Source organism: Talpa europaea, assembly GCF_964194135.1.
Source record: "Talpa europaea genome assembly, chromosome: 9".
NCBI classification, from domain to species: Eukaryota; Metazoa; Chordata; class Mammalia; order Eulipotyphla; family Talpidae; genus Talpa; species Talpa europaea.
This window is the reverse complement of record NC_140076.1, coordinates 14,629,812-14,656,205: the sequence shown is the minus strand read 5'-3', so window position 1 is coordinate 14,656,205 and position 26,394 is coordinate 14,629,812. Positions and strand designations below refer to the sequence as shown.

The following is a 26,394-nucleotide window of genomic DNA, read 5'->3' as shown; positions in this document are numbered from 1 at the left end:
AAATCTGGTCACAACTTCCTTTTCTCACCTTGCATCCATCACTGACTACTTGTTTCTCACATGTGCCTTCTTACTTCTCTGCCTTTGCTCACACTCTTCTGCTTTTCCTGTCTGCCCCCACCCTTTACCATCAAGCTAAAAAAACACTTTGTTCTTAGAACTCTTGCCATATAGGATCTGATCTTTTTTATGGTTCTTAGAACTTGTGACTGCTCCATTGTCATGTGGGTGACATGTGTCTTGTACCTCCAATCATAGGTCTCTCCGTGTACCCTCAACAAGGGGGAAGGTCAGGACCTGAGACCACGAGGCGTGCATTCAGCTTTGCTGTGGCAGCTGGTCTGCTGACGGCCTCAAGAGCATAACTTCTTTTTAGGAAAGATTGGGTTTATTTTTGAGAAAGATTGGGTTTAACTTGCTTCAGATGAATGAAATGAAGAAGTCTGTAGTGGAAAGAAAATCATTTATTATCTTTTAAAATTCAATAGAGGGCCTCTCTGGTGGCACAGGGGGTTAAGTCTCAGCACCATGAAGCTATCCATAGCCACTGCAGCACGAGTTGGATCCTTGGCCATGGAGTTGACCCACATGGCACAACAGACCTTTCCTGTCGTGGCCGTTGCTCCCCTCAGCAATGTATTTCAGCCTGCCTGTTCCACTCCCCACTCTGTCTATTGCACCTCTCTGTGCCTTAATTTCCTCCACAAAATAGGGTCTTAATAGGACCTTCCTCAGATGGTTGTTGAGAGAATGAGTTGGTGTAATGCATATCAGGAGCTTGGTTCAGTGCTGATGCAGAGTAAATAATAGATCTTGGTGCTGAGTATTATTCTTGGCCTCAGGAGGACAACTGTGTTATATTTTCTGCAACGGTTACTACATGTTGGGCTATAATGTGTATTGAATAAACACTTGTTAGTGGATTTTAAGGACTATGGAAATTCACTTTCCTTTTCACAGCCACCTCCTCATCCCACCACTATTACCAGCAACAAAAAAGCAGCTCCTAAACCTTGACAAAGTCAGTGGAGCAAAGCAGATAATGTGGAAGATGGAATGAGTCACTGGCAAGAGGGTGGAGAGATAACAGGGGAGGGTGCTGATGATATGTGTAAGCAACTGGATGCTAAGTAGAAACCAGCAAGAAGCTGTTCTGTGTTCCACCCTCTAGCCGTCAAGTTCAGCATTGCCCAAGTCATTCGATTCAACTGGTGATGAAATGGGGGTCACCCAGTCTGTGGGCTTTCCACCTGTCACGGGACCCCATCTCGTAGGCTGCGGGGATGTGATGGAGGGCCTGAGTCTGCAGGTAAGCACCTCTAGCTCAGTCCCTGCATGCCTCCATGGCTCTGCTTGCTTGGGAATTCTCAGTAGTGATTCTGTTGGTGCAATTCCAGCTTGGGGAAACTGAGTAAGCACTGGTCTGGATTTGGTTAGACTCAGGCCTGTCTTCCTTGCCTTTTTCTTCCTCTTTCCTATTAGAAACATGTCAGGGGGGCTATTGTTTCAAAGGTAACTCTCAGTTCTTTTTTTTTTTTTAAAGAATATTTATTTATTTATTTATTTATTTAATTTTTTAAAAAAAAGATTTATTTATTTATTTATACAAGCACTGGGTACAGTCAGAAGCACGGGAGGGTGAGAGAATTCACCAGAGCCAGAGCGGGGAGCAGAGCAGGCAGAAGGACCGAAGTACACTGCTGAGGGGAGCAGCGGGCGGCAGGAGAGGTCTGCGCACCACATGGGACCCTCCTCCGGTGGCCGGGGAGCAGCCGGGGATCAAACCGGCAGAGGCTACGGGCAGCTTCGCAACCCAGCCCTCAACCGCTGTGCCACCGGGGAGGCCCTTTTTTTTTTTTTTTTTTAAAGATTTATTTATTTATACAAGAACCGGAGTACAGGCCAGATGTGCGGGAGAGTGAGAGGATTCACCAGAGACAGAGTGGGGAACAAAACAGGCAGACTGACGAAATACACTGCTGAGGGGAGCAGCGGGAGAGACAGGAGAGGTCTGCTGCGCCATGTGGGACCCTCGCCCACCAGCCGGGATCTAACCAGCGCTGCTGAGGCTGCGAACAGCTTCACAGCGCGGTGCTCAACCACCTGCGCCGCCAGGGAGGCCCAGCTCTCAGTTCTTCTTACCTGTGTTGAGAGCAGATGCTGGTTCGCAAAGTTTTTTCAGTCTCCTCCTAATTTGTATGGCCCACGTGCCAGTGGCCTTTAACTCCTCTCCGTGGAGAAAGACAGTCTCCTCTTTCTCAGCCATATCTGTTCCCCCCTTCTTCTTGGTTCTAGACTTATTCTCCCCCCATTCCTACATCTTCCTCTGTAGGCCTTTGATGCCCCCTTCCTGGAAACCTCTCATCTACTCCCATGCTTCCCATGGCCAGCCTGGAGGGGTGGCCTGGGTGATCACCCCCCTCAGCACGGAAGTTAATCCCTCCCTTCCTGGGCTCAGGGTCAGATTTAAATCTCTTGATGTCCCAAGCACCAAAAAGGTTTTGGTGCCTCCCAGATGTAATTTGAAATGCAGTTGGCTGTTTGGAATAACATAAGCCTTAACAAGTATGCGAAAAATGAAATGGCTTCTGAAACCTAAGCTTGCCCATTCTGGTGCCCTGTTTTGCTGGGTGCCCCAAACACCTGCTGAGTGTTTCTCTTGGGAAATCCACTGCTGCTTGTGCTTCTTGATCTGAGCAGCTGCTTTCTTCTTTTCTACAGGGGAGTTTCTTTCGACTATTCTACCCCTGCCAAGAAGCAGAGACCACGGAGCAGCCCCTGTGGATTCCCCGCTATGAATACTGTAGTGGCCTTGCTGATTACATGCAGTTTAATAAGCGCTGGGGAGGTTTGCTGTTCAACCTGGCCATAGGTAAGGGCTGGCCTGACCCCCAGATGCTTTCCTGACTTCTTGGTTGTGCTCCTAGGAGATCCCCCAGGCTGAAGCAGTACCTTTGCTCTATCTAGCCCTTGTGTGGTGGGGCATCCATTTAACCTACATCTTCCACTCTAGGCCTTTGACGCCCCCTTCCTGGAAACCTCTCATCTACTCCGGTGCTTCCCATGGCCGGCCTGGAGGCGTGGCCTGGGTGATCACCCACCTCAGCACTGTAGCTAATCCCTCCCTTCCTGGGCTCAGGGCCCAGTGAAGAATTGGGAGAGAATTATGTATGTGAGAGCTTTGGTTATAGAGCTAGACTGTCCTAGATTCCAATCCTGACTTATCATTTACTAGCTGTGGGACTTAAGCAAGTTCCTCAACCTGTCTAATCACCTGCGTTTGCAGCCTAGCAGTGTGTGAAGTCTGTGAAGCCTCTAGTGCAGTGTTTGGGATGTAGACTGTGTCCCATACGTGGTGACTATTATTTATTTATTTAGTATGTATTAGTTCCCACTCCACAGTGCCAGCTATTTTGTAGATCAGAGAAACATTCTTAACTACCAAGGAGCCCACAGTCTCCTGCAGTTGTCTCCCCAGTTCTCCTCTCTTCTGGGCAGAGTCACATTTAATCATCCACTTCCCCCAAAGACCCCACCAGTAGGAACATTACCAACCGTGTTGCCTTCTCAGGGATTTATCTCACACTTGTTCAGTCCCCTTTGGATTTATCTTCCTTTTTTCTTATGTTTTCATGCTCTCTAAGGAAGAAAAGGGGTACAAAAAAGGTAATTTATTGCCCTGGGAGGCTCAGGGGAAAAGGATGGTCTCCAGAGGGGGGGGTCACCTGTCCCCATTCATGCCTGTACCCAGACTGCCCTTGGGATTATAGGTTGGGGGCAGCCAGAGATTCTATCACCCATGTCTCTGCTAGGATCTTGTCGCCTGCCTGTTAGCTGGAATGGCCCCTTTAAGACAAAGGATTCAGGATACCCCTTGATCATCTTCTCCCATGGCCTGGGAGCCTTCAGGTAAGAGTCTATCTCCCTGGACCTTGTCATAGTCCTTGCCTGGTGACAGCTGCTAAGTCTTAAACTTATTCTCCAAGGGCAGAGAATGTAGACACTTCCCTGTGCCAGCTGTCTTATCTGCCATCTGCTTCATTCCACAGCACTGGGCCACCTTCCTAGCCCTTTTCACCTGGTGGAGCCTTTGGCAGCTTCAGTGCTTTGCTTTTCATGTTCCGACAGTTACATAAATACACCCTTTTAGCTTTCTTCCTCCCAGAAGTACTAGAAGGAGCTCAGACTTAGGTCAGAGAGCCATTGATTTAACATCCATGGAGGGACAGCTCTGCCTGTGGCCCGGATGTAGCAGCGAACGAGACAACCCTACCCTGTCTCCTTGCCCTCGGAGCACCAGTCCCCTGTAAGTCTCAGCCATGCTGCCTGGGCCCCGCTGAGCTAGGGACAGTTGTAGAACTTTCTGAACCTAGATTCCCTCATCTGCCAAATGGACGTGCTGCTCCCACGGACTGGGAGTTCTCATCCCTGTTTCTTAACACAGAGGAGAAAACTGGAAGGTTTTCACGTTGGGCTGGTGAACTGGAAGATCTGAGTGTGGGAGACACTGGCCTAAGTTTTCTGATTCCATGACCATTCAGAGCGCTTCCCATGAGTTAGGACCTCCGCACCTTGGAGCGTGGTATCGCTTCATGATGGTCGTACATGTATTTCTGTGTAGGTTTGTGCATGTTCCTTCTGTGTTCCTTCAATAGCATGTAAGTCCAGAGTTCACACATGTTAAAGGCATCTATTTTTGCCTCCCTGCTCTTCCTAAACTATTGTCCACACTGAAGCCAGTGTGGACTGGCTTCCTGAGACCTGAGAGAGGGCTTTTTAAACCAAAAAGACACACTGAGACCTCTTTTTAAACCAAATTTGATCATGTGCTCCAGCTGCTAGAACAGGCCTGGTATATAGTAAGTGCCCAGTGAATATTTAGCGAATGAATGTCACACCCTCACTTAAATCTTTGAAACAGCCCTTTGAACTTAATTCAGCTCTTTGCATAATCTTACCTGGATGCAGGTCCAGGTCAAAGTTTCCAGCCTTGTTTCTTGCTGCCTGCTCTACTCCAGCTGTCCAGACAAGCGAATCTCCTCTGCTTCTGTAAAGGCACCGTGTTATTTCCTGCTGCTGGGTTTTCAGTGGCGCTGTGCTCTGAGGCTGTCCCCTTTGCCTGCAATATTTACTCTTCTTCTCTTTCTTCCTTTCTCTCCCCTTTACTTGGCTAATTCCAGATTACCTTGAAGGTCTCCATTTGAATGTCACTTTCTTAGGGACACACATCCTGATCCGTGTATTATATTTAGCTTTCTGGTAATGTGCTTTCACAAGACAATGTGTATTTTTCAATACTTAACTTAATTGTAATGAGTCATTTGTGTGATTATTCTTTAATGTCTTTCCTGCTAGAGTGTAAGTTCCATGAAGGCAGAGACCATGTCTGGCTTCTCTCTCTTCCTGTGCCTAGGACAGGCACTGGAAAGTATCTGGAAAGTAGTTTCAATGAGCATTTATTGAATAAATACAAGGGCTATGTTTCGCTAGGCTCTTATTCGTTCATAGATATCTATTGAGCACCTGTTCTGTGCCAGCCCCTTGGTGCAAGAAGACAGAGAAAGAAATAAATCAAGAAATTTGCATCCACTAGAGAAGCCTGAGCATAGACTCAGATAACTGCAGCCCACAGCCAGCAGAAATGGAGAGTAGTTGAAGCTAGAAAGGAGGCAGATAGTTTTCTATTGCTTTCTTATTCAATCAGTTTAGTACCTGCTATGTGCAGAGTCTGTCCTGTAGTAGAGTGCTCAGTAGAGAGTAAGAGTCTCTGCCATAAGAAAGATTAGTCTAGTAGGGAAAGAAGTTAAGGAACTTGCTCTCCTAAGTTTGAAGGTGTTTCATTAAGAGCAGGTGAGTGCATGACTTGAGAGGATAGCCCTTTGGTCTAAGAGTCTGTATTGGGACTTTACTTCAATAGACCTACGGTGAACCAGTTATAAATATTGTTCATTAACCAGAGCAAAATTCCAAGAGCGAGGGCAGGGAGGGAAAGGCTAGAGGTAGGCAGAGCTGATAGGGTAGTTCCATGAAGTTATCAGAGAGTCAGACTTCTCTTATAATCTTGTTCTCCCACATGTGGCTTCCATTACTAAGGATACCTCATGACCCAATGTGGCTGCTTTACCTCTAGCCATTACGTCCACATTTCAAGCAATAGGAAGGGAGCCCTCTCCTTTTGAAGCCGATTTCCTGGAAGTTCTGTGTATCACATCTACTTACATCCTGTTGACTCGAGTTCTGTCCTGTCCATTATAGTAGCTTCTAGCCACATTGGCTGCTCCAGTGGGAGATGTGCTGTAGGTATAAAATACACATTGGATTTCAAAGACTTAATTTTTAAAAAGTAGTAAAATATCTCATTAGTTTTAAAATTTTTATTATGTTGAAATGATAATGTTTTAGCAATATTGGGTTAAATAAAATATATTCTTCAATTTAATTCCACCTGTTTATTTTTAATTTTTAAAAATATATCTATTAGGAAATATTAAATTACTTATGAGGGTAGCATTATATTTCCATTGCTCGGCTAGAACTTAATCACACAGGCAAGTCTGGCTGCAGGGGAGACCGGGGAATTGACTTGATGGCCTGACTGTGTCTTCCGCTGAAAAGCAGATTCTGTTAAAAAGGAGGAAGGAAAAATAGGTGTTCGGAGTAGGAAATTGGCGATGTCCGCCATATTCCTTTTTTCCTGGAAAATTGGAGGATAGGCTAAGAATCCACATGCTAAGTCACTGTCTTCAAGGAACTTACCAAGTAATTTGGACACAATGTGTAGACAATAAAATTGCAGTTGTTGAAGAGGCCAAATTTTCTGGGGGGAGATGATGAATCAGTATTTGTATGAAGGAAGACACCATGGATGGATTTGCAGTGCTTGGGGGAGGACGCGTGGCGCATTGGTGAGGGAAGGGAATGCTGGCTGAGAAAGCACCTGGAGAAAGCTGCTGCACATGAAACTTCCTGCGTTCAGCCTTTTCAGGTCACTAGCAGAGCCTGCTTGGGGACTAAGTTTGGACCATTATTTTGATCACTTCTCTGTCCCTTCCTGAATCTGCAGGACCTTGTATTCTGCCTTCTGCATGGAACTGGCCTCTCATGGCTTCGTGGTTGCTGTACCAGAGCACAGGTGAGGGGTGACAGTCATAATACATTGCCACAGATCAGATAACTTGTGGGTTAGGATATAGGCTTGTCCCCTATTGATAAACTATTTCTAATCTTCATAACATCCATGCCAGGCAAATATGACACCCATTTTGTGGGTGAGAAATGCGAAGTTCAAAGATGTTCAGTAATTTACTAACATAACACAGCAGACTTAGGGCTCAGGACCAGCTCCGTGTTCAAACTCCATGTTTTTTCCACCATCCCATGCAGGCGCCCACATCTTTTTCCCAACTAGTCAGAGGATGATCCAGAGTGTCTTGTCTGAAAAGGAGGACTTGGTAAAGGGGAGAATAAGCTCAAGAGTGTCTTCTGGTTTCTGTCTGGTGGCATGTGTGTTTCAGGGACGGGTCAGCTGCGGCCACCTGTTTCTGCAGACAGGCCCCAGAGGAGAACCAGCCCACTAGCAAGTCGCTGGAGGAGGAATGGGTCCCCCACCGGAAAATTGCGGAAGGGGAGAAGGAATTCCATGTTCGGAATAGCCAGGTAGGCTTGTGCCAGTGTGTGGGGGTGTGGGGCACAACCCTGGCCTCCCTATACTCCTAAGAAGGCTTCACTAACCTTCTCTCTTGGGTCTCAGCCACAGCGGGTCTGAGCTTGCCACATCCACGGGGAGAGAAGTGGTAGTGATCAAGACTTATAGCTGCGAGTGACAGAGGCCCACATTGAAAGGAGCAGTGAGGGGCTTGTGTACACAGGGCAGAACCACTGATTCACACACCTGCAGCACTTCTTAGTCTTCATTCTATCTCCTCCAGTGCTGGCAGGTCTCAGCTGCAAACTGGCTTACCTTCTGAGCTTTGAAGCACAGCTTTTGAAGGATGAGCTTGCAAATGTTCAGCCTTACTATATGATAATAGCACTGTTTTGAGGTTGCAGCCCCAGTCTCCCCACTGCTGCCCCAAGTTGCAATATGAAAAATCCTGGAGAGAGACTGTTAGGTGGGAGGGAAGTACCAAAATGGGAAATCCTATCAGAAATGTTATCATTAGATTTGGGGGGGTGGGGTTGGGGAAGTAGTTGTCAAAAGTCAGGATTAGGGCCTCCCCTGGTGGCGCAGCGAGCAGTTGAGTGCTGGGCTGTGAAGCTGCCCGCAGCCTCTGCAGCACCAGTTGGATCCCTGGCTGCCGGGGCTGCTGGGTGCAGGTCCCATATGGCCCGCAGACCTCTCCTGCGGCGCCCACTGCTCCCCTCAGCCGTGTACTTCGTCAGTCTGCCTGTTCTGCTCCCCACCCTGGCTCTGGTGAATTCTCTCACCCTCCCGCGCTTCAGACTGTACCCAGTGCTTGTATAAATAAATGGATAAATCTTAATAAAAAAAAAAGTCAGGGTTAAAGGAGAGGTGGAGCAGTGCAGTGTTAGGCAGACGGTAGCGGTAGATGGATGCTGTAAATGGACAAGGAGAGTCCACTCCTGGATTGGTAGTAAGAGCATTCTTTTTTTTTTCTCCAAAATGCTTTCACGTAAATGGTCCTCCTGCTAACCCATGGGTACATAGATAGATTCGGAACTGCAGGGTTGAGTTCCTGGTACCAGTAGGTGATGCTTATGTGAGCTGCTGCGAGGGAGCGGAGCCTGTGCCGGGATGTGGGGCCCACCGTGCTTGCTGAGCTGTGGGTGGGCCGACGGGGCCAGCATTCTTCCGCAGTCCTGTAGGGGAGAGAGAACTTCTCGCTGCTGGTGCTGCATTGTTCCTCCTTCCCGGGCTGTGTCTGTTGCAGGTGCATCAGAGGGTCCACGAGTGTATGCACGTGCTGAGGGTCCTGCAAGAGGTCACCACTGGGCAGACCATCCTCAACATCTTGCCTGGGGGGTTGGATCTGATAACCTTGAAGGTATGACCTGAAACTCATGTGTTCATCAGGACTCCCTTGGTTATAAGTAACAGAAACTGAACTTACTAACTTAAACCAAAAGTTAGTGAGTTATTGGCTCAAATAACTAGGAAGACCAAAGGTAGACGGGCTTTCTGTCAGGGTAGCTAGACCCAGGGTCTCATCAAAGCTGTCACTCTCACCCATCCCTGGCTCACTTTCACTCTGTCTGTGGCCTTCAGTCCCACCAGACCCTCTCCATTAGGCAGGAAGTGTGGTGGTTGGCAGCCCAAGCCTGCATCTCCACGCAGCTCCAGATTTAAAAGGAAAAGAGACTGTTGGCTCCCATTAATCTGGGAAGACTGTGGTCCCACTCGGCTCACACAGTCCTTCTGGGCCAATCTCTGTGCTGGAGGAATAGGGTACTTGATTGGCCTGCCTAGGTTGTACACCCACTTCTGGGTCAGGCGAACCTGAGCACCAGGACTGAGGACCCCACAGCACTGCCTAGTAAAGAGGAGATGGTCCCATCCCCAAAGAAAGGACTGTCGAGCAGCAACAACCCATGTTGACTGTAGGCTAATCGCCTCGTTTGAGAGAATCCCAGAATCCTCTCAGGAGAACAGAAACTTCCTGGCGATGGAAGTTTGGTGCCTGTAAGGTACATTTTTCTTCCCACCTCCCCTGGTGTTTCTCCCTTAATTTCAAAAATAGCTCAGGCTCTATTCAGGGAATCAGGAAATCACACAAAAGCATAAAAAGGAAACAATTTCTTGGACATTTTTGGGACATGTTTTCTCATTCTTTTAAAATGTGTAACTTATATGTATTTTTTTTAAACAATAATGTTATCATGTAACACAGCCATTTTGTGGTCCCTTTGTTCACTCCACAAAGTCATGCGAGTGTCTTATTATGCCAGTTAATATTTTTCTACAGCATAATTTTTAATGGCCATGTTTTTAATATTCTATGTATATATGTAAAATAATTTCTGCTTTATGAGTACTGTGATAAGGGTTCCTCACCCAGACTTCTTCAGTAAGCACTCTCCTCTCTTTCTATAGAAAGAAACCAAGGATCAAAGAAGCTAACTATCTCCCCACGGCTAACTACCACAGTCAAGGGTTAGAGTCAAACTTTAAATTTGATCACAAAACCTGTGCTGTGTGCCCCAAAACCTCTTTAGAAAATTTCTTTCTCAAAGGCTCTTGTAAAGTGTTCTGGGGAGAAGCATCTGCTTCGATGGCCAGTAGGCAAGGCAGAGCCTGGCCTGTAGAGTACTTCACTAACCACTTAGTGTGGGGCACCAGCACACATGCCTGATGTCTAGACCTGTGTACCCATGAGCCCGAGACAGGCGTGGGGTGGGGGTGGGTGGCAGGCTACCATAAGGTTAAGAGGCAACCTTTTGGAGAAAATTCAGAACCATGAAAACCTAAATTTTTACCTATCAGATTGAGCAAGTCCCAAAAATTGATTATTTACTCTGTTGGCAGAGCTGTGGGGAAGTAAATACTCTTCTCCATTGCTGGTAAGAGTACAGATTGCCCCACGCTGGGCAGTTTGGCAATAGTTCTCCACCATTTAATGCACAAATTCTTTGACCCAGGAATTTTCAGTTTTGGGAATTCTACAAGCATACACAGCGTGATGTATGTACAAGGGTATTCATTCCACTGTTTATTGTAGTAACAAAAGCTTGTTCTCCAATAAGAGAACTAGTTTAATAGATTATAGAAAAATGGGTGTATTTGTTTGGGTAATACTAATTATGATAACAAAAAACCCCCAAAGCTCAGTGGTTCAACATGATAGAAATGTGTCTCTCCCCATATCAAGTCCAAAACGGGAGCTCCTGCTCGAGGGGTTACTCAGGGACCCAGGCGCCTTCCATCTTATTGCTCTACCCTCTTCCACTTGTGAAAATGTCACTGTGTACATTAAGCCAGCAAAACAGCAAAGGGTATGGGGATTTGAGTAAGAGTTTTTATGGACCTGGCCAGGAGGTAGAGATTCTGCTTTCACTTACATTATAGATTGGACTAGTCTAGAACTCAGTCATAAGGCCACATCGAACTGCTGGAAAATACGGTCTGACTGTCCAGAAGAGGAACAGATCTGAAGATCAATAGTTTTCTGTACCTTGGTGAAATTAAATGTAGCTGTGAAAAAAGGATAAGAAGCTTTTTATGTGCTAATGTTATGCAAAAAAGTAAGCTAGCACATCACTTGTATAAAAAGAGAAGTTATATATTCGAGCTTACATACATCTGCATAAACAGCCCTGCAAGGACATGAGATGCTGTTGCCTGTTTGGGGGCAAGGAGTTCACACCTATGTAGATGGGGAATGAGGCAGGTGAAGTCTGTGTGGTCCTGCACTTAGAGTCATGTGAACAGTTAGCCTAAAAATAAAAGCTGAAGAGGCCATCAACGAAGATGTTGATCTGAAGGTCCTGAGCAAAGGAGAATTTAGATGCAGAACTTGGGATAGGAATTGGGGAGTGCTGAGGAGATCAAGAGTCCAGGGCAGAGGTTAGACAGCAAAGCCTAGCGAGATTTCTCAAGCCCCAAAGCAGGCAGCTGCAGTGGCTTTTTATATAACCATGCCCTGAAAGCTTCTGGGGACAGCCAGAAATAGATACTTGCAAGAGCATGTTGGAGCAAGCAGATTTGGATAGAAGTAAGGACACAAATCCAGAGGAAGCAGAACCTGAGTTGGTTTCTGTACAAAGAGTCCTTGCTTCAGTGCAATGTGCCTGGGCAGCAGAAGGCCCCAGTGCTGTCCTCGACTCATCCACGCGTCGTCCTGCTGGGCTGGTGGTGAGGCTGGGACCCAGAGGATGGAGGGGGCTCTTACTCCTAACGTGCTCTCCCAGACTGAGGAGTTGGTGTGCAGTCACGTCACGCTGTCCACTCATGTATTCATAGATGTCTGAATGTCCACCCTCTTGGGGGTTGTAGGTGGGAAGATTATAAAAATAAAGATGAAAAACATGGTTTTCAGACTCCCGCTGACAGAAGGCTGTATGGCCCCCCGGGGTGCCTGACTGCTGCTCCCTAGTGGGCTCCAGGCTTGAGGGGCTCCCTCATATATGATGCTTCTGCATCATGTTCTTACTCTTTCTTCCTCTTGCCCCCGAAGAATGCCTAAAAAGGCAGCCCTCAGTTTCTGACCTAGCTGCGCTCTACGCTTTTCTCAGGGTGGCATCGACATGAGCCGTGTGGCCGTGATGGGGCATTCCTTTGGAGGGGCCACGGCTGTTCTGGCTCTGGCCAAGGAGGCCCAGCTTCGGTGAGTTTCCTTCATTCGCTCTTCCTTCACCCGGTTCCTTATACAAGGGTTAGATGCTAGGTTACTGGGGATCCAGTGGGGAACAAGAAAGCAATGTCTCTGATTTCAGGGTGTTAGATTATTTTGGGAGAAGACAGACTATAAGTGAGGTAACAAGTAACCCCCCAGCACCCAAGTACAATGAAGACAACAGGATAGGATGACATGCTAGAGTAGTTGGAGGCTTCTCTGAGAAAGTGACATAAGCCAAGACTCAGAAGGCAAAGAAGCCAACCATACAGAGGGCTGGGGGACAATCACCCCAGCCAGAGAGAACAGCTTGCTGTATGGTGTGAGAGGAGCAGAGTGGGTGGGGGGAAGCCATTCAAGATGTGATCAGTGAGAGAAACAGGCCACAGGCCCTCTTGGCCAGAGTAAAAGAAATAGATTTTATTCTACTTACATTGGGAAACCATTAAAGGATTTTAAGCAGAGAAAAAATCTTATTTATATGTCCAAGGCTCCCTCTGGCTACTGTTTGAAAGTGCATTGTAGCAAGAAAGGATAGTTCCAGGGGAACTATTTCACAGTCAAGGGGAAAAGTGGGGCATTTGCATTGGGATGGAGAGAAGTGAATGGAGTTGGCATGTTTTAGAGTTTTCAGGACTCAGTTATGTATGAGGTGCAAGAAGAGGACTCAAGGCTCTTCATTTGTGTAGGAGATGATGGTCCCTTACTGGGATGCAGAGGATTGGAGGGGTGGGGAGTGGCGGGTAGGGAAGCAGTGCTACTCTCAGGGCCTGAGTTTTGCCCTTGCTCACAGGGCTCACTGCTTGACACACTGGCCAGTCTGTTAGTCGGGTCACCCACGAGTCCCTCTCTGATGTGCTCTGGGCTCACATAGCACCTTGTGTGCAATCAGGACGCTAAGTTCTATTCCCTTGTCTGCTCTGACTCCCCACCTCGACTGGGTGCTCCTTGAGAGCAAGAACTGTGTCATTCATCTCTGTGCCCACGGGACTGAGCTCGGAGGGGCACTCAGCGACTGTTGAATGAACAATTCATTGAGTGAAAATAGCATTCTGGGTCACTCAAGTCAGCCACCAGAGAGTAGATCCAGGAGGAGGAGAAGGTCTGATCCTTGCTCTGAGTGAGTTTAAAATCTAGAAGGATCTTTGGTGACCTGTGCAAATTATCTCTATCCACATCTTAAATGAAGGGTATGGGCCCCCGTTCCTGCCTTTCTGAGCCTTCACCCATGAAGGGAAGAACTCTACCCCATTCCCGCTGCCCTAACTCTTCAGCCTGGCATGGCATTCCCAGGCATCTGTTCCTTTTTCAGGTGTGCAGTGGCTCTGGATGCTTGGATGTTTCCTCTGGAACGGGATTTTTACCCCAAGGCCCGAGGCCCTGTGTTCTTCATCAATGCTGAGAAATTCCAGACAGTCGAGAGTGTTAACTTGATGAAGAAGATCTGTGCCCGGCATGAACAATCCAGGATCATCACTGTCCTGTGAGTAAACCCCAAGGTTGTGATCCCCAGCCTCACTCCGTTTTCTATTCAGCTGTGCCCCCTTCATTTCTTCTAAATTATTCAGAAGTTCTACCCATTAATAGAATATCTAGATACTTCCTGAATTTCAAACTCTTAACTCCTTCAAAATTTCCTAGCCATCCCTCTTGTCCACTTAACTCCACCTACAGTGATTTCTTTACTACTTTATTGTATGATTTTATGGCAGGATTTACCTGTTGCTTTCTAGATAAACTACTATGGGATTGTGTATTGGTGAGGAAGAGGGTGGGCCTGGGTGGGGTCCAGAGAGCTCTGCCCTCATTTGGGAATTATACTGAGTCTTGAAAAGTATGCATATAAAAGAGTTTTGACATTCATGTGATAGATTTTTTTGAGACATTCACGAATACCTAAATCCAGATGTCTCCCATAACCACCTAAATATGCCCAGAGAAACTGCATTCTCTTCACTTCTATGACCCGTATCATCAGATAGTTTCCAGGAGCCATTTTTCACAGAGGAAATTTTTGAGTGACTTTAAGAAATGTCTTGTATGCAGATCAGGAGCCATGTTGACATCGAAGGACTTAAACTCGAATCTGGAATTCCTCTTTTACCTGTTCTTGCCCTTGCTTTCCTGATTACATAACAAAGGCAGGCAATCCCATTTTCCTGTTCACTTTGTGAAGAAGGAGCTAATATGTTTTGTTAATCTTTGGAAGGACAGAGGGTAAAGTTGTGGCACAATATTGTTTATAAGAGCAGGGATGGCGGCTGCAGCAGCCCTTGCCCCCAACCCCCATCCCTCCAGCTCACTCAGACTTTTCCCTGCCCTGCCAGGTGCTATGGTCTTGGGGTTTAGGCAGCTTTGAAACAGGTATACCTGCATTCATACCCTTTCTAGCTTTGTGACCTCAGATCATTTCTCTCCTCTGATTCTGTCAAAGGGAGAAAATACTTCCCTTCCAAGACTGTTGTGAAAAATCCAGTGATGTAACTCACATCAAGCACCTTGCACATAGTAGGTACTTAATAATATTCATGTGCCCTAGCCTCCAGACCCTTACCAATTATTTGGTTTCTCTTCACTTTCAGTGGTTCTGTTCATCGGAGTCAAACGGACTTTGCTTTTGTGACTAGCAGCTGGATTGGAAAATTTTTCTCTACTCAATCCTGTGGGAGCTTGGACCCTTATGCAGGTCAGGAGATTGTGGTGCGGGCCATGTTGGCCTTCCTGCAGAAGCATCTCGGTAAGGAGAGAGATGGGGTGTATGGAACCCTTAGATTTCCCTGCATTGTGGCCTATACCGCCATGTCTGTTTTTACATGCGGTGCCCTGACTCGAACACAATGACCTGGATCTGATCTGGCCAGTCCCTGGGACAGCAGACCTCTGTGCTTTGGACACTAGACTTGTAACTAAACAGCCTCAGTGCGCCGACATTGCCACAAGTGCCAAGCGACTTTGGTTTGGAGCGAGTTTGCTTTTTAAATCTGCCTGTTCTATTATGAATATATTGACTTTTTTAACCTAAATTTGCATTTCTGCATTTTATATTTATGCCTGTTCACTTGCTCTTACTCATCACAAGCCATTATTCTGGCCTGAGTTTAGAGGCTTTGGGTTTGGAGACCTTTTAGCACATCATCTTTATCCCCTGGTAGGAGTGGAAGGGTCTGTGTCTCAAGACATGGGCTGACCATGTGGCACTCAGCCCGCTTCCCCTGTCGCCTTTTAGGCACTGCGTCATAAGGTAAGAGCTGAAGGCTACAGACGTCCCAGACTCTCGTGGCACATTGGGCTCCCCTTAGCAACACTGCCTGTCGAGTTAAGTTACCCGTTACTGGAGACAAGCTAGAAGAGGAGATGGAGGAGGAGATCTTAGACTGTAGGAAGGTTGTGGAAGACTTTACACCAGGACTCCTGCTAAGTACTTTATCATGCGTAATCCTAAAGATAGCCCTTTTTGATAAGTACTTTTATTAGTGACTCCATTTTATAGGTAAGGATACTGATGCTTAGAAATTTTAAGTAATTTTTGCCAGGCTGTCTGATTTCAGAGCCCACACGCTTCATCACTGTTCTGTTGGTGTCTCTGGTGATGATCTCAGGAAAGTTCCCCGACCAGGGTACGTGCTCAGGAGACACAGAGGACAGGTTCCTACCTACCTCTGCCCTCTGTGTCTGAGGAAGTGGGCAGCCAACAAGAAGGCTCTGTAGACAAAGCAGTGCTGGTTTTTCATCTTAACAAAGGAAGAGGGTTCCCTGGGCAGGGAAGAGGTAGGAGGCACAAAGGCTTGAGTGCACCTTGTCAGTTTGGGGATGCTGTGTTTAGTGTATCTAGAGTTCAAGACAGTTAGTTGTTGAAAGACAAAGGTAGACAACTGGGCATAAGGGAGATCTAGCAGCCCATGTATTTGCTGAAGTACGTCTGAATTTTCTGCACAGGCTATGGGACTCTGGTGGCTTCTCAGCAGCAATCCCAGGAATGGGCTTGTGTTTGCACCTGGCTGCATCCTGGAGGCCAGGCCAGGTTGGGGCCCTTGAGAGGCAGAGGCCCAGAGGGCTCTTGCAGTTGGTAGGAGATAAGACAATCTGAAAAAGGCAGCTTCTCCACTTGAAGTAATTAGGTCTACAAAGCAAGAAAAGCTTTTGGGCGGCCCCATAGTGCATGATCACATGGGAAGCTAAAATAGGTTGTAGGTGGCTTGACTAAACCTCTCACCACTCCTAAAGATGCCTCTGAGAGCGCACTTCCGCTGACACTGGGGCATTGTCTACTGTTGAGGTCGGTGCTTCTCTCATAGTAACTACATGCACCTCCTCTCGCCCACTCTCCTGGAAGACTGTTTCGCACTCTCCCCTTCAGACCTCTCACACCTCCTTCCCCCGTCCTGTCTCTCAGCTGATTTACTTTACCTCCCTCTGTTTGAGAAAATGGAAGCAATCCTCAGAGTCCCCACATCATATCTCCCACCTCCTGGCATCACTCAGCCTTCCGTCTGGCTGCGCGAGTGTCCGGCCTGTAGCCTCACACAGGCCAACACCTCTGCGTGCGCATGAGATTTTCATTCTCTTTGGCCTGTTCAGGATCATCAAGCCAGCAATTCTGCCCTCTCTGCAGCTTCATTTCCTGCTGAAATTTCTCTTTAAAAAATCTCTCTTGACCCCACTTTCCTCTCCAGTCGCCATCTCATTTCCATGTTGTGCGCCAGCTTCAGCCTGTCCATGGTCTTCATTGTGGCTGGACCAATCCTGGTGGTTCTTAGGATTGCAAGATGCTCGTCAGCAATCACCATCAGGAAACTTGGGGAAATAAGAGCTTTATGACTTACCAGCCCAGGAAATTGCACAGCATACCTGTGGCACAGAGGCTTGTGTCAGGTCAGGGTAAGGGCCTAGGGGCTCATGGCCTCACCCTTTATTGGTGAATTTAAAACAGAGCAGGGAATTTAACATGCCAGAGAGAACGAACACACACACACACACACACACACACACACAGTCCCAAATTGCCAGTGACCTCAGCGAGGTTCTGTAACACAAAGGCACCTCAGAGAAGGAGGCGGCGTGTTTCACAAGGTGGCCCTCCTTGAAGTGGGTGTCTCCACGTGAAAACTTAAGTCAGGCACCTGCATGACAAAAAGCCAAGCGTCAGGGTTCACACTGCAAATGTCTGCCACTTTCCCTGATTCTTCTTTCCCTCTTCTCCCTAAAACTCACCCGTGAAGCTTTCTCATCCCAATTGTAGAGAAGCTGGAGCAGCTCGGGCTCTTTCGCCTCCCTTTGCTAGCCTCTACAGCCGCCACCCGTGGCTTTGCTTTCCTCCCAGTTTCCCTTACCCACACGTGACAATGTGTTATTGCAAAAATCACGAACATGGGGCGTGTGCGCCTGTGATTGCAGATACCTGGGCTGAGAAGCCAGTGAGCACGAGGCACTCACATCTGTAAGTACAGACGCCTGGGCCGAGAGCACACGAGAGAGGAGAGGAGCCAGAGAGAGCGCAGAGAGCGCGGGGCTGGGGGGTTCGGTTGCTGCCTACTGGCCTGCCTGTATTTGGTCCCCCGCTTCAGAAGTCCAGGATCCTACCCCTTCAGGTAGATGCTGCCCACCCCCCCCAGCACCAAGGCACCATCTTTCTCCACTGTAGTCTTCTGTGGCCCCCCCTTTCCGCCCGCATATCTTTGTGGCGCATGCCTGCCTCCCTTCAGTCTTTGCTCAGACCTCACCCTTTTTAAACATTGTGCCCTCTCTTCCTCCCTCATTCCTGTCCCCCTGGCCAGCTTTCCCGCTTCTGTCTTTTTATTTCCAAAGCATATACCACCTTTTTCACCTCCTGTATCATTTATTTTGTTAATTGTTATCTCTGCCTACTGGATTGTGAGCTCTATGAGGATGAGGGTTTCTGTCTGTAGAAATCCTTAATTTTAGCTCCAAGAACAGCCCGTCGTGCATTGTGTGTACACCCAGTATTTTTTGAATAAGTGAATATGTAGCATGATTTGTTGGGGACCTAGCCCATAGCAGGTCCTCGGCAGGCATTGGTGATCCAAGGGTGGAGGGTGCTTCCTCCTCTGGCCTAGCTGTTTGATTCACTCAGCTGTGCCCTCAGCCTGAGGCCCTGGGCCCCTCTGACTGTGCTTGCTGTATAGTTAGATGCACCTCCCTGCGACCTGGGCCTCCCTTGAATCATACCCAGCATCATGCGGCTTCATAATGCTGCTGTTCTGTTCCTTCTGCTCTTTACTGTGATGACATTGGGTTTCCATCCCCTGCTGAAGTGTGAACAGCCACTTCTTAATCAGCAGCCTCCCTGAGCCTGGAAATAGATTCCCTATTTCCTCATCCTTTCTGACCAAGAGTTCAAATTCTGTTTCTACCACTTACTGGCTGTAATGACCTTGGTCAAATCAGGTCTCTTCTCTGAGTCTCTGTTTCTCCAGCTGTAAACTAGGGCCAGTAAGAGTGCTTATCTCGTAGAGACAGGGTGAAAATTAATGAAAAACATACTTAGCACAATCCCCAGAATGAATTATTCTTCAATAAATGTTACCCTCTATTATGATCATTATTGAGTTGTGAATTAAACAAGTCATTTATGGAGCCCATTTGTGGAGGCACTGCATGAAAAATCGTCTCCGTTGCTGCCGCCACCACAGCAGTCCTTACAGGAGCTCCTATCTCTAGAATGACCCCTTGGGAGCTGCTCTGTGCTCTAACCTGCAATGATTGACCTGGTTTTCCTCTTCTCTTCCCATGCAGATCTCAAAGAGGACTATGACCAGTGGGATAGCCTCATTGAAGGCATCGGACCGTCGCTCACCCCAGGGTCCCCACACCATCTGTCTAGCCTGTAGGCACAACTGGCCATTTGTCACTGAGCCAAGTTCCCATTTGGGGCCTGCCCAGGGATGCCTATAACCTGCTATCAGGAAGCGGTTGACATGACCCTTCTTCACAGATTGAGAAGATGTAATCACACTGCTGATTGGATAACTGGTGTTGGACTTGATTTTAAACTCACATTGGGACTTGGATCACTTATTAATTGCCAAACCGACTTTCTGGGTCCTGAGCCCTGATTGTGTGGGGAACAAGCAGTGGGGTGGGGCTTAGGGGAGACCGGAACCCCAGCCGAGCACTATGAACCCAGCTCACCTATTCCCTCACCTGGGACCAGTGTGGTTTCTCCAGGAAAGAAATGAAGTCACAGGATGGAGTGAAAATTCCCACCTCAGGACCTCTGGCCTACTGGGACTGTCTCTTCCTTCCTCTCAGCCTTCTCCCTCTCCAGGGCTGCTTGGTGAGTTCTGAGCACTTCCGGTAACTTTCTAGGGTACGGACCACCATCGCGTTTTCTGTTATTTCCAGCCTTCTCATAGCCTGAAACAAAGTCCTGAGCGTGTAATCAGGGCTGAGTTATAGTTGTGAGTCCACGGTGGGGAGCAAAGCAGTGTTATCTTCACGGCACAGGGAGAGAAGCTGAGGTACGTGGAGTACCTTGGAAGTGGGCTTTGCTAAAAATGTACCTAGACAGGAGGAAACTCAAGCAGGCTGAGCAGAAGAGACAGAACAATGGTGTTAAGTAGCCACCTGAACAGGCCCTTGCCACAAGAGGGATCAAGTTTGGTCAGTTAGAGTCGGGGACCATCCCTGAGGGGCCTAGGGACGCTTTGGTCTTGGCTCCTACCTCAGATAGTATGAACTTCCTACTTGCTCACCACTAGGGTGCTGTAGTTGTCTCTCTTCTCTTTCTGAAGCCCACACCCCAAATTTAAGTCACGATATAGATGGAATTTCTATCCTGTTCCACTTATAAATATGAATGATATTAATACTCATCCTTGTTCACTGATATGCTGGAATATTCTCCTTATTTAATCTGCATTAGAGCAAGATGGGGAACCATCTGGAAGTAACTTTTCCTTCTGTCTTTCTTTGTTCGCTTACCACTTATGTCCATGTAGGAAAAAAAAAAAAAACCTTTGAAAAGAAAGTAAGTCTTCTGAGGAATCTGGTTCAAAGCACATGAGGCCCAATTTCTAGCTACTTCAACTTGAAACACTTCTCTCCACTGCTCTAGGCTTCTCTCCTCAGCCCAAGTGGGAGCATCCAGGGGAGGTAAATGCACAGGAGCACTGCATCTCTACCTAGGAGGTCCAAGCCTCTCAACAGCTCTTTTGTGATGTGAAACTTGGGATGCAGTGAGGCCCTGGGCCTGCGGGAGGGGCCGTCTGAATCCTAGTGAGGCGTAGACATGTGGACACTAGAGTCCAACAGCCTGGCTTTGGGCCCTAGCGCCAGACGGCTAACTGGGGAAACTTGAACAAATTATGTTCTTTCCAGCCTTGGTGCCTGCGTTTCTTAAATGGGGATCTGCATTAGGAAAAGCTAGGAAGAGTGGGTGAGTTATTCGAAAGTATGTTTCCTACCCTCAAACGTGAGACTTTCCCAGTTGTCTTCTAGTTCATTGTTTTTTACCTTAATTGCTTTTACTGAGAGAAAAGCACCCATTTGGTTTTTATTCTGAAACTTGCTTGTTGCCCCAGTGCAGGGTCAATTTCATAAATGTTCCATATATTCTTAAAAAGACTATCCCGAAGTTGTTGGCTTGCTGTTTAACTCAACAGCACATTTTGAGTTTCCTTCTAGGAGAGCACATACAGATACGTGGTAGGGCCTTCCTGCTCCCACATTGGGCCTGGCCACTTGGGCACTCAGAGAACCAGTGGACACTACTCCCTCCTTGCAGAGCTGGTTCTCTCTAGGCCAAGGGGCCAGTGCTGGCAGCATTAGCACATGAGGCCCAATTTCTACCTTAAATCCATAAATAATGCATCTATTATTTTTAAAGACCTGGTGCCTTGCTAGAGAATGAAGTTGTTTGGAAACTGAATCCACCTTCATTCAGCTGCTGTTCTGCTAAAGGCCTCTTTCTCCAGAAACATGAGAGTAGGTGAATGTTCCATGTAATTGAAAATTATCCTTTTAGCCACAAAGTAAAATATTGGCTACTTTGATTGGTAATCTGTCAGGAAGATAGGCACACACTACTCAGTATGAACTGACTTCATTTAACTTTGGGATGTTAGGCATTGAAACCCCTGCTCTTAGTCACTGGGTTGTCCAGGCTCATATGCATACTCTGTTTGCAAATCTTTAAACTGCCAGGGTAGGAAGAGTATGATTTCATAATGAATAGAAGGAAGGATGTCAGACTCTGCTGCGGTTCTGCATGACTTGTGCTGAGACTGTGCTATCTCCACCACCACTGAGGAGTGAGTCGGGGGAGAATGCTCAGCCTGACTGAGAGCTGCGAGCCAGGTGCTCTGTCAATTCGATAGACCGGAAGGCAGTGCAGGATTGAGAACAGAAATCAGACAGCTCTGACAGCCCTGACAGCTAATTTATTAATTTCGATGATCTTCAGTTTTCTCACTTGAACGGAATTCAAATAGTGTTGACCTTCTTAGGGTTGTTTATAATACTTAAAGAATTCATGCGAAGCACTTTCTAAGGGTTTGATAAACACTAGCTGTTACTAGTATTGTTTTATTTGGTTCTCCTTACCTACCTATGAAGTTAGTATCATTTGTCCTTGTACTTAACAGCCCCAGATGGTCTTGGTCTAAGTTCTTATTCCAATCTCTAGGTTTCAGTTCCCTCCCTCATCTGAAGATTAAAACTCCCACCACTGACGGAGGGTGGGGCTAGATAAAAAGAGTTTCCCATTCTTGTTACTCTCACTTCAGAAATCAAAATCCACATAGGCCTAGCCTTGAAGGTTTTCTTTACCACCAGGAAGAATAAACACGTGCAGGTCTGGTTTGAGTTTCATTTCACACCTGACCATCCGAACACACAACTGCGCGCTAGATATAAAGTGAGGATCCTGAAACATGGATGGGGAAGCAGAGGAGGAGGCCTGTGTGGTGGTTGGCCACAGGGAAAGGACCTGGAGCTGGCGCATTGTGGGAGAGGCTAGTTGTGTTCATTTTGTCTGTTGCCTTGAGGTGGGGTGAAGGGCCTGTGTGCCCTGTGACCTCAGGAGAAACTTCCCAGGTCTGAGGATGGCTTGGGAACTACCTCTGAACAGCTCAATCTCCCTCACTGGCGTATCGAGTTTCTTACCAAGTCCTTTTCTTTTTTCCCTCTTGCTGGTTCTCACGCCCAGCCTGTCCTTTCCATTTTATTTGATTCCAGGCCTCCATCAGCTCCCCTCTGGACTAACTTTTACAGGCTCCTGCATGCTAATCTGTCTCTCCCCTGTGTTCTGCTGCCAGATCTTCCTAAAACACTACTCTTGTGTCAGATCCCAGCCTGGCAAGGTGTCTAATGGAAAGGGGACCAAACAGATTGCCCGTGGCACTGGGTTCTTGTCTCCCACAGTTGCTTCCCCTCTGGCACCACATAACGGGTGATTTTCCTCTCATGACCTCAGTTTCGCGAGTGTGGGGTATTGGTTGTGGAATTGGCTGATCCCTAAGACCCTTCAGTTCTGACATTTCATGTCTGTCATTCAGTTGTCAGGAATCTACAGGGACTCACTTCTTCCTAGACACTTACAGCTCGCTCCTGGTCTGATCTTGCCCCACCCTTCCTGCCTTCTTACCCCTTTTCCACGGTGCCCTTAATATGCCCACTCATTCCCCAGACAAACACCATGCCCTTTCTCATGGTGTTTTCTTGTTTGCAAGGCCTTCCCAACCCTTCTGTACATCCAAGTACGGCTAATCCTTTAGGCCCGTTTCTAGCTCCCCGGATCTTCTGTGAAAGCCTTGACTAAATTCAACTAACATTTGATCTCTTGGCCTCTTGCTCCCCAGGAGAAGTACTTTCTGAGCCATATTTAGTGTTGCACTAAATATTACATTATTCCAGGAGTGGGACCCATCTGTGGGATGGAAAAGGCACCCTCCTGCTGACTGACATGGGGAACAGGGATCCCTCTCCACCCCCCCACCCCCATCAGCAGGCTTCTTATTCTCCAGCCAGACTTGGGAACAGCTGGTGTTCACCCGGCCCTCTGATGTCTCCAGCTGCCACTGCTTCCTTTTCCTTTGGTTTGCCCAGATCCCAGCTGTGGGGACCAGGGCAGAGCCAGTGACGGTACAGCCAAAAGCTGCTGGAGCAAAGCAAGAACCATGGACATGTAGCGCTTGGGAGTTAGAAGGGGGACAAAACTGAGCATAATCATACCAATGTTGAAAATGAGGGAAAGAAGTTTGCCAGCTTGTTTTTCTCATCTTGCTTTCATCTAAAAAAAGAAGCTGCTCAGAATACAGTCCTCCTCCTGCTAAGCCAGATGGTCCCTAGATGCTCGGCCTGCCAAGTGTGCATATGTAATTATTCATCTTCATAGAATCACACCCAGGTCTGAATCCAGACACTGACACTTTTTTGCCATTTGAGCTGGAGCCAGTGAACCCTTCTGAGCCTTTCTTTGTTTTTCTGTAAAATGGGGTCACTCACCCTTGCTCACCTTAGGAGTTTTTGGGGAAAGAGGGTTTCAATGTAAGAATGAAGATCACTTTGTAATTTACAAGCACTACACAAATCTATGTTGCTGTTAATAATAAATGTGCCATATTTTGTTTGTGCCGTAGTGTGCTACTACTTAATGAGCACTTGTCCTGTGCCAGATACTGTGCGAAGTGTTTTACATATTGTAGCATTTCATCCCAGCAACATTCCTGAAAGGTAGTGCATATTATCGTCATGCAGCACATCGGGAAAGGGGTTTAGAAAGCTCTGCTAGGGGGCCTCCCCAGTGGCGCAGGGGTTAAAGACAGTGCCATCAAGCTATCCATAGCTGCTGCAGCATGAGTTCAATCCCCGGCCAGGGAGCTACCCACGTGGCTGTCTCATCTGCTGCTCTCCTCAGCAGTGTATTTCAGTAGATCCACCTGTTCTGTTCCCCACTCTGCCTCTCACCCCCTGTACCCTAGTTCTTGCATGCATGAATAAATAAATCTTAAAAAAAAAAAAAATAGAAAGCTCGGCTAGCTCAGCCACAGTCACCCAGCATGTAAGTGCTGGTGCCAGGATTGGAACCGTAACAAGTTCATTCCTATCTCACAAGAGGAAAGCAGTTCTTTGTCCTATATAAGCTAAAATAACCCATGGGTTTGGTTTCCAGTAAATGCCCTAAAGCCAGTGGATTATGCAAAGTCATTTTGTTGAAACCCACTGAGTCCTGACCGTATACCTTGAATTGCTTTCTGGCAGTGAGGTGGACCACTTCCATCCACGCATCCTCCTAGCCACCTCATATAAAACTAGCGCTTCAGGGGGCAAACCCATTAATATGGCACCATGGAGCCAACTGGCTGGCAGAAAATTTTTTGAAGTCTCTAACCCACTTGCAGAGGACATGCTTCGCTCCAGATGCGCACTCTAGAGGCAGGGTCACTTGGAACCGAATGCAAATATCCATGGCCTGGCCATGTCTCTAGAGATCCAGAAGGTATGGGGGCCCAAGTGTGTGTTTTGGTGGGGGGAGGGCAGGGGAGAAGGGGAGGGCTCCAGGGGTAGCAGCCAAATTTGAGAACCACTTGCTGTGCTTTACCATTATTAGCCTATTTTCTTTTATGGAACGAGAGTAATTGCTAGCTGAAAATATAGAATCAGTGAATTTTAGACTAGGAGGAGCCCTTGAATCGTTTGGTCCATGAGGAAACCAGAGCCCAGACAAGACCAGTAGCTGCCTGGCAGACTTGAATTAAAACCCTGATCTGATTTCCAGGCTAGTGCTTTAGATGCGCCTCTGGGTGCCAGGGTTTTTTGTTGGACTATTAAGAAGATCCTCAGATGTCATGTGAGAGTTCTCTATGAGATCTTTGATTTCCAGCAGTCATACCCTGGGGTTTTAGTGGAGGGAAGAAGTCTGGGCTAGGAAGCCGGGAGAATCCACTCAAATGGAAGATCTGAGTGGTCATTCACTCTGCAGGTGCTTACCGAGGCAGTACCATGGCTGCCCCCATCCTCGTGGCACTGAATCCAGAGGGCAAGGAGGGCAAGCCAAGTCAGGCCCGCGGGGTGAGCGTTGGGATGGAGGATGCGTGAGGCTCAGTAGCCACAGAGATGAGCGACATCAGCAGAGGAGAGGAGCCAGGCAGGCGTCACAGTATCATACACTTGAGCTCAGTATTTGTATGAGTTATCTACTCTTCTAATTGTATTAGTTATCTAAATTATCCCCAAATTCAGCAGCTTGGAACAACAAACATTATGGAACAGCTTACTTTATGACTTAGAGTTCTCTGGTGGCGTTGTCGGGTGGTTCTGGCTTAAGATCTTGCATGCTATTGCAGTGAAGACGCATCCGAAGTCTTGATGAAGAGTGGAGGGCCCACTTCCACTGGACTCCCCACACTGCTGTTGGCAGGGGCTTCAGGTCCTCACCACGTGGAGCTCTCCATAGGGCTGTTCAGGACATGGCACTGGCTTCTCCCAAAGCCAGTGATCCAAGAGGAATAAGATGGAAGCTACCAGGCCTTTTCTGACCCGGCCTTGAAAGTCACAACCCATCATTTCCACAAGATCTATTATTATATGGATCAGACCTATTTTGTGTGGGAAGGACTATTTTGTGTGCAAAGACGTGACTATCAGGATGTGGAGATTATGGGGCGCCATCCTGGAGCCTGGCTACCACGATATTGAAGATAAATGGAGTTTTCCAGATAGACAAAGGAGAAGGCATTCCAGGCAGAGGAAATTATATGTTAAGGCACAGAAATGTAAATAGCAGGTCATAGTATGGTCAGGAAATTGTAAATGGTTTGGTGAAAAATAAGGATAACAGAGAGATTACTAAAGAAATCAGAGAGAGGGCCTCCCTGGTGGCGCAGGGGTTAAAGTCTCAGTGCTATCAAGCCATCACCAGCCACTACGGCACAAGTTCAATCCCTGGCAGGGAGCTACCCACATGGCACAGCAGACCTCTCCTGTCTCATTTGCTGCTCCCCTCAGCAGTGTATTTCAGTAGATTTGCCTGTTCTGCTCCCCACTCTGTCTCTGGTGAATCCTCTAACCCCCTGCACCTCTGGTCCATACCCCATTTCTTGGATGCATAAGTAAATAAAAATAAATCTTTAAATAAAAACATATC

At 47.4% G+C, this 26,394-nt stretch overlaps 1 protein-coding gene across 1 annotated transcript; it reads left to right on the top strand.

Moving 5' to 3' along the window:
- Window positions 1–1,096: 1,096 nt before the first annotated feature.
- PAFAH2 (platelet activating factor acetylhydrolase 2) lies at window positions 1,097–19,138 on the top strand (the record flags this gene model as incomplete). The annotated part of the gene is made up of 10 exons (XM_084243307.1): window positions 1,097–1,309; window positions 2,722–2,872; window positions 3,813–3,909; window positions 7,064–7,132; window positions 7,515–7,656; window positions 8,892–9,005; window positions 12,190–12,281; window positions 13,603–13,773; window positions 14,873–15,027; window positions 19,044–19,138. Exons 1-10 carry the CDS (start codon window positions 1,220–1,222, stop codon window positions 19,136–19,138), a joined length of 1,176 nt encoding a protein of 391 aa, XP_084099433.1. The 5' UTR covers window positions 1,097–1,219.
- Between the last annotated feature and the right edge of the window lie 7,256 nt (window positions 19,139–26,394).